At 43.4% G+C, this 16,441-nt stretch overlaps 1 protein-coding gene and 2 non-coding genes across 3 annotated transcripts; all 3 read left to right on the plus strand.

Moving 5' to 3' along the window:
- The first annotated feature begins 877 nt into the window (after positions 1-877).
- Positions 878-950, plus strand: TRNAG-CCC. The gene has a single exon. It is a non-coding gene; the product is annotated as a tRNA-Gly (tRNA).
- An 8,746-nt stretch (positions 951-9,696) lies between these two features.
- On the plus strand, positions 9,697-9,803 carry LOC116744855. Its single transcript, XR_004347183.1, has one exon. It is a non-coding gene; the product is annotated as a U6 spliceosomal RNA (small nuclear RNA).
- Positions 9,804-12,816: 3,013 nt separating this feature from the next.
- LOC116744760 (4-hydroxybenzoate polyprenyltransferase, mitochondrial-like) lies at positions 12,817-15,436 on the plus strand. The gene is given in 4 exon segments (XM_032614828.1): positions 12,817-12,866; positions 14,297-15,055; positions 15,057-15,348; positions 15,350-15,436. Coding segments are annotated over 4 exon segments (1,188 nt in total).
- The last annotated feature ends 1,005 nt before the right edge of the window (positions 15,437-16,441 follow it).

The following is a 16,441-nucleotide window of genomic DNA, read 5'->3' on the forward strand; positions in this document are numbered from 1 at the left end:
GTTGCAGGGTACAAAATGAATACACAGAAGTTTGTTGCATTCCAATACACCACCAACAAAAGATCAGAAAAGTTAAGGAAACGATTCCATTTACCATCTCATCAAAAAGAATAAAATACCTAGAAATAAACCTATCTAAGGAGGCAAAAGACCTGTACTCTGAAAACTATAAGATGCTAATGAAAGAAATCAAAGATGACAGAAACAGACGGAGACATAGAACTTGTTCTTGGATTAGAAGAATCAATATTGTCAAATTGACTATATTACACAAAGCAATCTACAGATTCAACGCAATCCCTATCAAATTACCAATGGCATTTTTTACAGAATTAGAACAGAAAATTTTACAATTTGTATGGAAACAAAAGACCCTGAATAGCGAAAGCAATCTTGAGAAAGAAAAACAGAGCTGAAGGAATCAGGCTGCCTGACTTGAGACATTACTACAAAGCTATAGTAATCAAACCAGTATGGTACTGGCACAAAAACAAATATAAATCAATGGAACAGGATAGGAACTCCAGATAAACCCATGCACCTATGGTCAGCTAATCTATGACAAAGGAGGCAAGAATATACAATGGACAAAATACAGGCTCTTCAATAAGTGGCGCTGGGAAAGCTGGACAGCTACATGTAAAAGAATGAAATTAGAACACTCCCTAACACCATACACAAAAACAAACTCAAAGTTGATTAAAGACCTAAATGTAAGGCCAGATACTATGAAACTCTTATAGGAAAACATAGGCAGAACACTCTCTGACATAAATCACAGCAATACTTTTTTAGATCCACCTCCTAGAGGAATGAAAATAAAAACAACAATAAACAAATGGGACCTAATTAAACTTAAAACTTTTGCACAGGGATTTCCCTGGTGGTCCAGTGGCTAAGACTTTGCACTCCCAATGCAGGGGGCCCAGGTTCAATCCCTGGCCAGGGAACTAGATCCTACATGCCCCAACTAAGAGTTTGCATGCTGCAACTAAAGATCCTGCATGCCTCAACTAAAAGTTCCTCATGCCGCAACTAAAAAGATCCCGCATGCTGCAACTAAAAAGATCCTGCATGCCGCAACTAAAAGATCCCACATGCAGCAACAAAGATCTTCCTGTGTGCTGCAACTAAGACCCAGAGCAGCCAAATTAGTTTTTAAAAATTATTATTTATTTATTTTAAAAAAACAACAACTTTTGTACAGCAAGGGAAACCATAAACAAAACGAAAAAAGAACCCGCAGAATGGGAGAAAATATTTGCAAATGAAGCAACCAACAAGCGATTAATCTCCGAAATACATAAACAGCTCATGCAGCTCAACATCAACAAAACAAACAACCCAATCAAAAAATGGGTGAAAGATCTAAATAGATATTTCTCCGAAGAAGACATACAGATGGTCAAAAAGCAGATGAAAAGATGCTCAACATCGCTAATTATCAGAGAAATGCAAATCAAAACTACAATGACATATCACCTCACACCAGTCAGGATGGCCATCATTTAAAAATCTACAAACAATAAATGCTAGAGAGGGTGTGGAAACAGGGAACCATCCTACACTGTTGGTGAGAATGTAAATTGGTACAACCATATGGATAACAGTATGGAGGTTCCTTAAAAAACTAAATGTGATCCAGCAGTCCCACTCCTGGGCATTGACAGATGAATGGATAAAGAAGATGTGGTATACATATATACAACGGAACATTACCCAGCCATTAAAAAGAATGAAGTAATGCCATTTGCGTCAACATGGATGGACCTAGAAATTATCATACAGGGACTTCCCTGGTGGTCCAGTGGTAAGACTCTGTGCTCTCAATGCAGGAGGCCCAGGTTCGATCCCTGGTCAAGGAACTAGGTTCCACATGCATGCTGCAACTTAGAAGTCTGCATGCCACAACTAAGAAGACCACATGCCACAATAAACATCCTGTGCGCCACAACTAAGACCCGGTGCAGCCAAAATAAATACATACATATATACGTACATAAATAATTTTTTTAAATTATCATACTAAGTAACCCAAATAATGAAAGATAAATATCATATGAGAGACCTTCAAGATGGCGGAAGAGTAAGATGTGGAGATCACCTTCCTCCGCACAAATACATCAGAAAAACATCTACATGTGGAACAACTCCACAGAATACCTACTGAATGCTGGCAGAAGACCTCAGACCTCCCAAAAGGCAAGAAACTCCCCCACGTACCTGGGTAGGGCAAAAGAAAAAAGAAAAAACAGAGACAAAAGAATAGGGACAGGACCTGCACCAGTGGGAGGGAGCTGTGAAGGAGGAAAGGTTTCCACACCCTAGGAAGCCCGTTCACGGGCGGAGACTGCAGGTAGCGGAGGGGGGAAGCTTCAGAGCCACGGAGGAGAGCACAGCAACAGGGGTGCGGAGGGCAAAGCGGAGAGATGCCCGCACAGAGGATCGGTGCCGACCAGCACTCACCAGCCCGAGAGGCTTGTCTGCTCACCCGCCGGGGCAGGCGGGGCTGGGAGCTGAGGCTCGGGCTTCAGAGGTCAGATCCCAGGAAGAGGACCGGCAGCGTGAACACAGCCTAAAGGGGGCTAGTGTGCCACAGCTAGCCAGGAGGGAGTCTGGGGAAAGGTCTGGACCTGCCTAAGAGGCAAGAGACCATTGTCTTGGGGTGCTCGAGGAGAGGGGATTCAGAGCACTGCCTAAATGGGCTCCAGAGACGGGCGAGAGCCGTGGCTATCAGCGCGGACCCCAGAGACCGGCATGAGATGCTAAGGCTGCTGCCGCAGCCACCAAGAAGCCTGTGTGCAAGCACAGGTCACTATACGCACATACCCTCCCGGGAGCCTGTGCAGCCCACCACTGCCAGGGTCCCGTGATTCAGGGACAACTTCCCCGGGAGAACACACAGCGCGCCTCAGGCTGGTGCAACGTCACGCCGGCCTCTGCCGCCACAGGCTCGCCCCGCATCCGCACCCCTCCCTCCCCCTGGCCTGAGTCAGCCAGAGCCCCCTAATCAGCTACTACTTTAACCCCGTCTTGTCTGAGAGAAGAACAGATGCCCTCAGGAGACCTACACGCAGAGGCGGGGCCGAATCCAAAGCTGAACCCCAGGAGCTGTGCAAACAAGGAAGAGAAAGGGAAATCTCTCCAGGCAGCCTCAGGAGCAGCAGATTAAACCGCCACAATCAACCTGACGTACCCTGCATCTGTGGAATACCTGAATAGACAACGAATCATCCCAAAATTGATATGATGGACTTTGGGAGCAATGATATATATTTTTTTTCTCTCTTTTTGTGAATGTGTATGTGTATGCTTCTTTGTGTGATTTTGTCTGTATAGCTTCACTTTTACCAACTGTCCTAGGGTTCTGTCTGTCCGTTCTTTTTTATAGTATATTTTTAAACGCTTGTTATCATTAGTGGATTTGTTTTCTGGTTTGGTTGCTCTCTTCTTTCTTTCCTTCTTTTTTTTTTTTTGCGGTATGCGGGCCTCTCACTGTTGTGGCCCCTCCCGTTGTGGAGCACAGACTCTGGACACGCAGGCTCAGCGGCCATGGCTCACGGGCCCAGCTGCTCTGCAGCATGTGGGATCTTCCCGGACCAGGGCACAAACCCGTGTCCCCTGCATCGGCAGGCGGACTCTCAACCACCACGCCACCAGGGAAGCCCCTCTTCTTTCTTTTTATTTTTAAAAATTTTTAAATTACCTTTTAATTTTAATTTTTAATAATTATTTTTTATCTTTTACTTTAATAACTTTACTTAATTCTTTCTTTCTCTCTTTCTCCCTTTCTCCCTTTCCCTCTTTCTTTTCTCCCTTTTCTTCTGAGCCGTGTGGCTGACAGGCTCTAAGTGCTCTGCCTGGGTGTCAGGCCTGTGCCTCTGAGGTGGGAGAGCCGAATTCAGGACAGTGGTCCACCAGAGACCTCCCAGCTCCACATAATATCAAACAGAAAAAGCTCTCCCAGAGATCTCCATCACAACGCTAAACCCAGCTCCACTCAAAGACCAGCAGGCTACAGTGTTGGGCAACCTATGCCAGAAAACTAGCAAGACAGGAACACAACCCCACTGATTAGCAGACAGCTGCCTAAAATCACAATAAGGTCACAGACACCCCAAAACACACCACCGGACGCAGACCTGCCCAGCAGAAAGACAAGATCCAGCTTCATCCACCAGAACATAGGCACTAGTCCCCTCTACCAGGAAGCGTACACAACCCACTGAACCAACATTAGCCACTGGGGACAGACACCAAAAACAACAACAACTACGAACTTGCAGCTTGTGAAAAGGAGACCCCTAACACAGTAAGTTAAGCAAAATGAGAAGACAGAGAAACACATGGCAGATGAAGGAGCAAGGTAAAAACCCACCAGACCAAACAAATGAAGAGGAAATAGGCAGTCTACCTGAAAAAGAATTCAGAGTAATATTAGTAAAGATGATCCGATCTTGGAAATAGAATGGAGAAAACACAAGAAACGTTTAACAAGTACCTAGAAGAACTAAAGACCAAACAAACAAAGATGAACAACACAATAAATGAAATTAAAAATTCTCTAGAAGGAATCAATAGCAGAATAACAGGCAGAAGAACGGATAAGTGACCTGGAAGATAAAATACTGGAAATAACTACTGCAGATCAGAATAAAGAAAAAAGAATGAAAACAATTGAGGACAGACTCAGAGACCTCTGGAACAACATTAAATGCACCAACATTCGAATGATAGGGGTCCCAGAAGAAGAAGAGAAAAAGAAAGGGGCTGAGGGAAAGGAAATAGTTAATCAAGCCCAGGAAGAACAGAGAGTCCCATACGGGATAAATCCAAGGAGAAACACACCAAGACACATGTTAATCAAACTATCAAAAATTAAATACAATGAAAAAATATTAAAAGCAGCAAGCGAAAAACAACAAATAACATATAAGGGAATTCCCATAAGGTTAACAGCTGATCTTTCAGGAAAAACTCTGCAAGCCAGAAGGGAGTGGCAGGACATATTTAAAGTGATGAAAGGGAAAGACCTACAACCAAGATTACTCTACCCAGCAAGGATCTCATTCAGATTCGACAGGGAAATTAAAACCTTTACAGACAAGCAAAAGCTAAGAGAATTCAGCACCACCAAACCAGCTTTACAACAAATGCTAAAGGAACTTCTCTAGGCAGGAAACACAAGAGAAGGAAAAGGCCTACAATAACAAACACAAAACAATTAAGAAAATGGTCATAGGAACATACATATCGATAATTACCTTAAATGTAAATGAATTAAGTGCTCCAACCAAAAGACATAGACTGGCTGAATGGATACAAAAACAAGACCCATATATATGTCTACAAGAGACCCACTTCAGACCTAGGGACACATACAGACTGAAAGTGAGGGGATGGAAACAGATGTTCCATGCAAATGGAAATCAAAAGAAAGCTGGAGTAGCAATTCTCATATCAGACAAATAGACTTTAAAATAAAGACTATTACAAGAGATAAAGAAGGACACTACAGGGCTTCCCTGGTGGCATAGTGGTTGAGAGTCTGCCTGCCGATGCAGGAGACACGGGTTTGTGCCCTGGTCCGGGAAGATCCCACATGCTGCGGAGAGGCTAGGCCCATGAGCCATGGCCACTGAGCCTGCAAGTCCAGAACCTGTGCTCCGCAACAGGAGAGGCCACAACAGTAAGAGGCCTGCGTATTGAAAAAAAAAAAAAGGACACTACATAATGATCAAGAGATCAATCCAAGAAGAAGATATAACAATTGTAAATATTTATGCACTCAACATTGGAGCACCTCAATACATAAAGCAAATGCTAACAGCCATAAAAGGGGAAATTGACAGTAACACAATCATAGTTGGGGACTTTAACACCCCACTTTCATGAATGGACAGATCATCCAAAATGAAAATAAATAAGGAAACACAAGCTTTAAATGATACATTAAACAAGATGGACTTAATTGATATTTATAGAACATTCCATCCGAAAACAACAGAATACACTTTCTTCTCATGGAACATTCTCCAGGATAGATCATATCTTGGATCACAAATCAAGCCTTGATTAATTTAAGAAAATTAAAATCATATAAATTATCTTTTCCGACCACAATGCTATGAGACTAGATATCAATTACAGGAAAAAATCTGTAAAAAATACAAACACATGGAGGCTAAACAATACACTACTTAATAACCAAGAGATCACTGAAGAAATCAAAGAGGAAATCAAAAAATACCTAGAAACAAATGACAATGAAAACATGATGACCCAAAACCTATCAGATGCAGCAAAAGCAGTTCTAAGAGGGAAGTTTATAGCAATACAGTTCTACCTTAAGGAACAAGAAACATCTCAAATAGACAACTGAGTAACAACGGGCACTGCAGAAATACAAAGGATCCTGAGAGATTACTACAAGCAACTATATGCCAATAAAATGGACAACCTGGAAGAAATGGACAAATTCTTAGAAAAGCACAACCTTCCAAGACTGAACCAGGAAGAAACAGAAAATATAAACAGACCAATCACAAGCACTGACACTGAGACTGTGATTAAAAATCTTCCAACAAACAAAACCTCAGGACCAGATGGCTTCACAGGTGAATTCTATCAAACATTTATAGAAGAGCTAACACCTATCCTTCTCAAACTCCTCCAAAATATAGCAGAGGGAGGAACACTCCCAAACTCATTCTACAAGGCCACCATCACCCTGATACCAAAACCAGACAAAGATTTCACAAAGAAAGAAAACTACAGGCCAATATCACTGATGAACATAGATGTAAAATTCCTCAATAAAATACTAGCAAACAGAATCCAACAGCACATTAAAAGGATCACACACCATGATCAAGTGGGGTTTATCCCAGGAATGCAAGGATTCTTCAATATATGCAAATCAATAAATGTGATACACCCTATTAACAAATTGAACAATAAAAACCATATGATCATCTCAATAGATGCAGAAAAAGCTTTTGACAAAATTCAACACCCATTTATGATAAAAACCCTGCAGAAAGTAGGCATAGAGGGAACTTATCTCAACATAATAAAGGCCATATATGACAAACCCACAGCCAACATCGTTCTCAATGGTAAAAAACTGAAACCATTTCCAGTAAGATCAGGAACAAGACAAGGTTGCCCACTCTCACCACTATTATTCAACACAGTTTTGGAAGTTTTAGCCACAGCAATCAGAGAAGAAAAAGAAATAAAAGGAATCCAAATCGGAAAAGAAGAAGTAAAGCTGTCACTGTTTGCAGATGACATGATACCATATATAGGGAATCCTAAAGATGCTACCAGAAAACTACTAGAGCTAATCAGTGAATTTGGTAAAGTAGCAGGATACAAAATTAATGCACAGAAATCTCTTGCATTCCTAAACACTAATGATGAAAACTCTGAAACAGAAATTAAGGAAACACCCACATTTACCATTGCAACAAAAAGAATAAAATACCTAAAAATAAACCTACCTAAGGAGACAAAAGACCTGTATGCAGAAAACTATGACACTGATGAAAGAAATTAAAGATGATACAAACAGATGGAGAGATATACCATGTTCTTGGATTGGAAGAATCAACATTGTGAGAATGACTATACTACCCAAAGCAATCTACAGTTCAATGCAATCCCTATCCAACTACCAATGGCATTTTTCACAGAACTAGAACAAAAAATTTCACAATTTGTATAGAAACACAAAAGATCCCGAATAGCCTAAGCAATCTTAAGAAAGAAAAACGGAGCTGGAGGAATCAGGCTCCCAGACATCAGACTATACTACAAAGCTACAGTAATCAAGATAGTATGGTACTGGCATAAAAGCAGAATTATAGACCAATGGAACAGGATAGAAAGCCCAGAGATAAACCCATGCACATATGGTCACCTTATTTTTGATAAAGGAAGCAAGGATATACAATGGAGAAAAGACAGGGCTTCCCTGGTGGCATAGTGGTTGAGAGTCTGCCTGCCGATGCAGGGGATGCAGGTTCATGCCCCGGTCCGGGAAGATTCCACATGCCACGGAGCAGCTAGGCCCGTGAGCCATGGCCAAAAAAAAAACTAAGGAAAGACAGCCTCTTCAATAAGTGGCGCTGGGAAAACTGGACAGATACATGTAAAAGAATGAAATTAGAACACTCCCTAACACCATACTCAAATATAAACTCAAAATGGATTAAAGACCTAAATGTAAGGCCAGACACTATAAAACTCCTAGAGGAAAACATAGGCAGAACACTCTATTACATAAATCACAGCAAGATCCTTTTTGACCCACCTCCTAGAGAAATGGAAATAAAAACAAAAATAAACAAATGGGACCTAATGAAACTTAAAAGCTTTTGCACAGCAAAGGAAACCAATAACAAGACAAAAACCTCAGAATGGGAGAAAATATTTGCAAATGAAGCAACTGACAAAGGATTAATCTCCAAAATATACAAGCAACTCATGCAGCTCAATATCAAAAAAACAAACAACCCAATCCAAAAATGGGCAGAAGACCTAAACAGACATTTCTCCAAAGAAGATATACAGATTGCCAACAAACATGTGAAAGGATGCCCAACAACACTAACCATTAGAGAAATGCAAATCAAAACTATAATGAGGTATCACCTCACACAGGTCAGAATGGCCATCATCAAAAAATCTGCAAACAATAAATGCTGGAGAGGGTGTGAAGAAAAGGGAACCCTCTTGCACTGTTGGTGGGAATGTAAATTGATACAGCCACTATGGAGAACAGTATGGAGGTTCCTCAAAAAACTAAAAACAGAACTACCATACGACCCAGCAATCCCAACACTGGGCATATACCCTGAGAAAACCATAATTCAAAAAGAGTCATGTACCACAATGTTCACTGCAGCTCTATTTACAATAGCCAGGAGATGGAAGCAACCTAAGTGTCCATCCACAGATGAATGGATAAAGAAGATGTGGCACATATATACAATGGAATATTCCTCAGCCATAAAAAGAAACGAAATTGAGTTATCTGTAGTGAGGTGGATGGACCTAGAGTCTGTCATACAGAGTGAAGTAAGTCAGAAAGAGAAAAACAAATACCGTATGCTAACACATATATATGGAATCTGAAAAAAAAAAAGGGTTATCAAGAACCTAGGGGCAGGACAGGAATAAAGACACAGACGTAGAGAACGGACTTGAAGACTGGGGAGGGGTAAGGGTAAGCTGGGACGAAGTGAGAGAGTGGCATGGACTTATACATACTACCAAATGTAAAACAGATAGCTTGTGGGAAGCAGTCGCATAGCACAGGGAGATCAGCTCAGTGCTTTGTGACCACCTAGAGGGGTGGGATAGGCAGGGTGGGAGGGAGACGCAAGAGGGAGGAGATATGGGGATATATGTACATCTGTATAGCTGATTCACTTTGTTATAAAGCAGAAACTAACACACCATTTTAAAGCAATTATACTCCAATAAAGATGTTAAAATATATATATATGATATCACTTATATGTGGAATCTAAAAAAAATAATAATAATACAAATGAACTTATTTCCAAAACAGAGACTCACAGACATGGAAAACAATCTTATGGTTACCAAAGGGGAAAGGGAGGTGGGGTGGAGGGATAAATTAGGAGGTTGGGATTAACATATACACACTGCTATATATAAAGCAGAGTGCTCGCCTTGGCAACACATATATTAAAATTGGAAGGATACAGAGAAGATTAGCATGGCCCCTGCACAAGGAAGACCCACAAATTCGTGAAGTGTTTGATATTTTTGTTCAGAAAACATAATGAAGATGAAGATTCACCAAACGAGCTCTATATGTTGGTTACCTATGTTCCTGTCACCACTTTGAAAAATCTACAGTTAATGTGGATGAACACTAACTGCTGATTGTCAAATAAAATTATAGAACTGCAAAAAAATAAATAAAATAAAATAAACAACAAGGACCTACTGTATAGCACAGGGAGCTATACTCAATATTTTGTAATAATCTATAAGGGAAGAGAATCTGAAGAAGTACATATATATATATATAATCACTGTGCTGTACAACTGAAACTAACATATTGTATCACTAAATCAACTACACTTTAATTTTTTAAAAAAACAACAAGAACAACAAAAAAGTCTTAGGAGCTCTGTGCCAGAAATGGGGATGAGGATCAAATATTTCTTTATTATAAATCACAGTTTCACAGTTGTCAACCAAGAAATAGTGCAGGAGGCTGCAAATAAGAAACGAGTTGACTGGGCGTCCTAAGAATTGCAATTCAGGAGACACAGATTCAAGCAAAACCAAAAGAGTGTTTCCAGGCAGAGTCACAGCTTACAGAGGCAAAAAGCCACAAAGTTAAAAGGTGCCTGGCAAGAATTTTGATCAACTCTGACACAAGTTGGAAAACATTTGTCCTTAAGGAATCACAAGTTATTTTAGGGTAGGGTCCAGTAAGTAGATAGGCTATCATGAGTTATTTTAGGGTAAGGGTCTGATAAGTATCTTGAGTTTCTGGCAGATGTTCTGAATGACTCCATTAGGACAGTAAGTGGTCAAAAGGTCAGATTCCATCCAGGCTGAGATGTGTATAAGCCACATTTCCTTAATGGCCTCCAGGCTCTCTTAGCAATGGCAACTCCATTTTGCTTTTCCTTTCACACAGTCCAGCCCTTGGTCTTCAAACATGAATCCTTTATAACAAAACAATCTTAAAAGTCAAAAGATACTGGCACATTACTAGAATCCCATTTAGTTATTAATAAGTATCCAGTCCACCAGGATTTCATATGAAAATGTCTACCACAGTGAGGTGGAAACCGAGGGCAGTCAAGAGTTCGATCCCTTAAACTCTAACTTGTTTGGTAACATCCCATAACCTGCCCTCACCAATCAAGCTTGTCTTAAATGTTCCTGCAAATTGTATACCCTCCAAGCTTCACATAGCTTAGACACATAGCTTATGGTAAGACTCCTTTAACCACCCCCAACAGATAACACCTGTGATACAAGGGTCACTATAGTAATGGTTAGTTTGTTTTTCAGGAACATGGAGTTAGTCTTGCCAAGTTCAAACTGACTGGCACCATGGACCCTCCTGCTGGGCCTGCACAAGTGTCCAATGGATGACCTTTTGATGTCAGGGCCAAAATCTCCACCCTCAGATCATGCTAACACCACCATTTTCTGAACATGCACCCCTGAAGAAGCATGTAACTCAGATATGCCTGTACAGAGCAGCCAGTACTTCACCTTTTTCCTGCCTCCAATCAGCTGGAAAGTCAGCTGATAGCTTTCTGGGAGTTCCCTTGTACATAACTTGTTGCTTTTCCCTTGCTGCTTTTAAGATTCTCTGTTTTTTTTTTTCGTTTGTTTTTTTGTAATTTATTTATTTATTTTTGGCTGTGTTGGGTCTTCGTTTCTGTGCGAGGACTTTCTGTAGTCGTGGCGAGTGGGGGCCACTCTTCATCGCGGTGCACAGGCCTCTCACTGTCGCGGCCTCTCTTGTTGCGGAGCACAGGCTCCAGACGCGCAGGCTCAGTAGTTGTGGCGCACGGGCCTAGTTGCTCCGCAGCATGTGGGATCTTCCCAGACCAGGGCTCGAACCCATGTCCCCTGCATTGGCAGGCAGATTCTCAACCACTGTGCCACCAGGGAAGCCCAGATTCTCTGTTTTTAATTTTTGCCATTTTAATTACAGTGTGTCTTGATGTGATTCTCTTTGGCTTGATTCTGTTTGGGACTCTCTGTGCTTCTTGGACCTGAATGTCTGTTTCCTTTCCCAGGTTAGGAAAGTTTTCAGTTACTCTATCTTCAAACACATTCTCGGTCCCTTTCTCTCTCTCTTCTCCTTCTGGGATCTCTATCATGTGAATTTTAGCATGCTTGATGTTGTCCCAAATTCTCTTAAAACTGTCCTCACTTCTTTTTATTTTTTCTGTTCAGCTTCAGTGATTTCCATTACTGTCTTCCAGCTCACTGATCTGTTCCTCTGTCATCTAATCTACTTTTGTTCCTTCTAGTGTATTTTTATTTCAGTTATTGTATTCTTTAGCTCTGTTTGGTTCTTCTTTATAAATATAAAGGCTCTTTGTTTAACTCTCTGTTAAACTTTTCACTGTTTTCATCCATTCATCTCTCGAGTTCTTTGATCATCTTTATGATACTTACCTTGAACTTTGTTGTTGTTGTTGTTGGCCGCATTGGGTCTTCGTTGCTGCACGTGGGCTTTCTCTGGTTGTAGCAGGTGGGGGCTACTCTTCATTGCGGTGCGCAAGCCTTTTTTTAGTTCTTCTTCTGGGGTTTTATCCTGTTCCTTTGTTTGGAACATGTTCCTCTTGCCACATCATTTTGCTGTTTTTATTTCTGTGTATCTGGTACATTGGTATTATTTCCTGACCTTGGAGATGTGGCCTTTTGTAGGAGATGTCCTAAGCCTCCCAGCAGCACACTCCCCTCTGGTCACCAGAGTTATGTGCCCTAGGGGTGCCCCTATGTCCACGAGGGCTGCGTGGGTCCTTCTGTTGTGGTGGGTTGACTATGTGGGTGGTCTGCTAGGCGTGGCTGGCCCCTGGTCCAGTTGGTTGCCAGGTCCTCCTTGTGCAGAGGCTGCCAGCCATGGTTCCCAGGGCTGGGTCACAGGCAGCTGGCGGTGGAAGCCTGGGGGAGGGGGGTCCCAGGGCTACTGCTGGCCCACTGGTGGGCAGAATGAGGTTCTAGGGTGAGTAGCTGTGGGGCTGGGGCTCCCAGGTCCATTGCCACCCTTCTGACGGTTAGGGTCAGTTCCCGACATGGCTGACTGCAGGTTCCGGGATGTCCCAAAGCTGGACTTGGCCCACTGGTGAGTGGGGCTGGAAACTGGAGTGGCTGGCTGAGGAGTGCAAGGTGTCTCAGAGCTGCTGTTGGCTTGCTGGTGGGCACAGCTGGGGCCCAAGGAGCCCTGGGGCTGGTGTGTTAGTTGGGTCCTGACAAGGCCAGCTGCAGAGCTGCAGTGATCCTGGGGCTGGTGCCCACCCACCAGTGGGTGAAACCAAGTCCTGGGGCCAGTACTAGCCCACCAGCATACAGAGTCAGGTCCTGGGATCTCTGGCTGCAGGGGTCCCAGAGCTGGTGTCGGCCCACTGGTGGGTGGGGCTGAGGCCCAGGGGGTCCTGGGTCTAGCGCTGGATTGCTGGTGGGTGGATCCAGGTCCCAGGGTCTCTGGCTGCAGGCCCCTGGGGGTCCCTGAATTTGAACCCAGTTTTCATCGTATGTGTGAGGAGATTTCCCCCACACCAAACAACTCCATTCTGAGGCCGTCTACCTGGAGATGTAAGCAGCTTTTGTCAGGAAAGAGCTCTTGGCAGTAAAGAGCTCTCTGCAGGAGGCCCCTTTTGTCTTGTCACTTTAGCTAAGCTATATTCTAACTAACCTTAAGCCAGGCACCCCCATGCTCTACTCATCTCCGGCCCAAGCACACCTTTCCTAACTTTGTTTTTTTTTAAATAAATTTATTTATTTTGTTTATTTATTTTTGGCTGCGTTGCATCTTCATTGCTGCACGCGGGATTTATCTAGTTGTGGTGAGTGGGGGATACTCTTTGTTGTGGTGAGTGGGGGATTCTCTTTGTTGTGGTGCACGGGCTTCTCATTGCGGTGGCTTCTCTTGTTGCAGAGCATGGACTCTAGGCACACAGGTTCAGTAGTTGTGGCACGTGGGCTCAGTAGTTGTGGTGCACAGGCTTAGTTGCTCTGCGGCATGTGGGATCTTCCCGGACCAGGGCTGGAACCCATGTCCTCTGCATTGGCAGGTGGATTCTTAACCACTGCGCTTCCAACTTTCCTTTTTTTTTTGCGGTACGCGGGCCTCTCACTGCCGTGGCCTCTCCCGTTGCGGAGCACAGGCTCCGGACGCGCAGGCCCAGCAGCCATGGCTCACGGGCCCAGCCACTCCGCGGCATGCGGGATCCTCCTGGACCGGGGCACGAACCCACATCCCCTACATCGGCAGGTGGACTCTCAACCACTGCGCCACCAGGGAAGCCCCACCAACTTTCCTAACTTTTGATCACACAATACCATGCCTAACCTGTTGGTTCTTTCCATAGATCAAAGAAGTAGAAAGGAAGAATAAGTAGTTAACAGATGACCAGATCTCCTCCCTAGCTTCCCCTTCAGTAATCTCTCAAACTGTGTGAACAAGATAGCATCTAAAGAAAGGTCGACAAGCCTGCATGCAGTGGGAGATGGTGACAAGTCTGATCCCCTATTTCAATGAATAACTGAGACCAGTTCCCCTTTTCCCTTTAAAAACTTCCATGGCCGATGCTGGGCGCGGGAGGCGTGGGGCTCACGGGCCAGGACACAGGCGTGGCTATGGGGCTCACACGGCCGCTCCCTGGCCTTGGCGCACGCGGCCCGCGAGCTCCACACGGGAGACTGGCGGCCCTCTGCGGGGCTGGGGCCGGGCAGGCGTCGGCTGAGCCTGTCGGCGGCGGGGATCGTGAATTCTGTGCCCCACCGTCTGCAGCCCCACCTGTTTCTCATGCGGTTGGACAATCCCATCGGAATCTGGCTGCGGCACCTGCCATGTACTCGGAGCACTGCTTTGGCAGCCCAACCAGGTTGTTTTCCGGATTGGTACGTGTTATCCCTCCCTGGCACTGGAGCTGTTCTGCTGCGTGAAGCAGGCTGTACTATTAATGACATGTGGGACCAGGACTATGATAAAAAGGTTCCAGGAACAGCAAGTCACCCAATAGCTGCTGGAGACATTTCAACTTTTCAATCCTTTGTTTTTCTCGGGGAACAGCTGAACTTGGCACTAGGTGTTCTTCTGTGTCTGAATTACTACAGCATAGCTCTTGGAGCAGCATCCCTACTTCTTGTCGTCACCTACCCGCTAATGAAGAGAATTACATACTGGTCTCTATTAGCCTTGGGGTTGACTTTTAATTGGGGAGCATTACTTGGATGGTCTGCTATCAAGGGCTCCTGTGATCCATCTGTTTGCCTCCCTCTTTATTTTTCTGGAATTATGTGGACTCATATAAGATACAATCTATGCTCGTCAGGACAAGACAGACGATGCTCTGATCGTGCTCAAGTCCACGGCAGTGCTGTTCTGTGAAGATACCAAGCAGTGGCTTGGTGGCTTCAGTGTGGCAATGCTGGGGGCACTGAGCCTGGTGGGAGCGAACAACGGTCAGACTGTGCCCTACTACACTGCTCCGGCTGCTGCAGCAGGAGCCCATCTGGCTCACCAGATTTACACTCTGGACATGCACAGACCTGAGGCGGGCTGGGATAAATTCACCTCCAACAGAACAATAGGACTAATACTTTTTTTTAGGGATTGTCCTTGGGAATTTGTGGAAAGAAAAGGAGACAGATGAAACAAAGAAAAATACAGAACATAGAATGGAAAATTAGCAAATTGAGTTTATCTGGGGATTTTTAAAATAAACTTTTACAAAACTCTCTCAGGTCTTATTACCACATAACTGGATCTGAATAACAGTCTTACAATATGTTAATGAATTACAAACCAGTAGATGAAGTTTTAGAGCATTTTTGCCTGGATTTTAGTTCAAGTATGTACTAGTCGAATTCTTACCCTGTCACAGAAACCGGGAACTCTTCAGGATTTGCCATCGCCTGCAGTACTTTTAAGTTAATGCATGCTTCTCATTATAATTCTCAGTTACAGGAATTACGTGAGTTTGGGCACTTCGGAAAAAACCTAATGTGTGTCTCATCTAAATGAATGTCTCTGTATGAAAATGGACTCTCTTTTTAGGGGAAAGTAAAAGTTGCTACAGAAAGTTTGGGCTTATTGTTCTCTGTGTTGACCTTTACTTACGGCCAAAAGCTGTAATTCAGGAAACCATTCTATTTTTTATATTTTAAGAGAATTTAAATCAGTAAACAAAGATTTTTACCTATTATACCTGTTAAACAAAACAACAAGCTTCTATGGCCAAGCATAATCTCCAGACTTAGATTTGGGACACGAGTCTGCCTTCTCTCCAGAATGCTAGCTTTCTGATTAGGAACATTAGGAAAAGGAGCATTTTTCATTTCTCCTAACACTTGCCTCCTGAGTATTGATTTTCAAGCAGTGGCAGCTGGACCCGAGTTTGGTAGCAGAGGTAGCCTCAGATTCTGCATTTTAAGGCTTCAGTCCTACCAGACAGCACCCCGACTCATTTCACACTCCAGTCACAGGTCCACGTTGTTACCTGTGCTTCTGACCAACCAGCTATAAATCAGAGGTTCCCACGACCCCCTCCTTGGGTTCAATTAATTTGCTAGAGTGGCTCTCAGAACTCCAGAAACTCATTTTTACTCACTGGATTTATTATATAAGAATATAAGTCAGGTGGAACAGAACAGTAGTCAGTTGAGAGCCCAGAAATAAACCCACACACCTACAGT

This window comes from Phocoena sinus, chromosome 19 (genome assembly GCF_008692025.1).
Source record: "Phocoena sinus isolate mPhoSin1 chromosome 19, mPhoSin1.pri, whole genome shotgun sequence".
NCBI classification, from domain to species: domain Eukaryota; kingdom Metazoa; phylum Chordata; class Mammalia; order Artiodactyla; family Phocoenidae; genus Phocoena; species Phocoena sinus.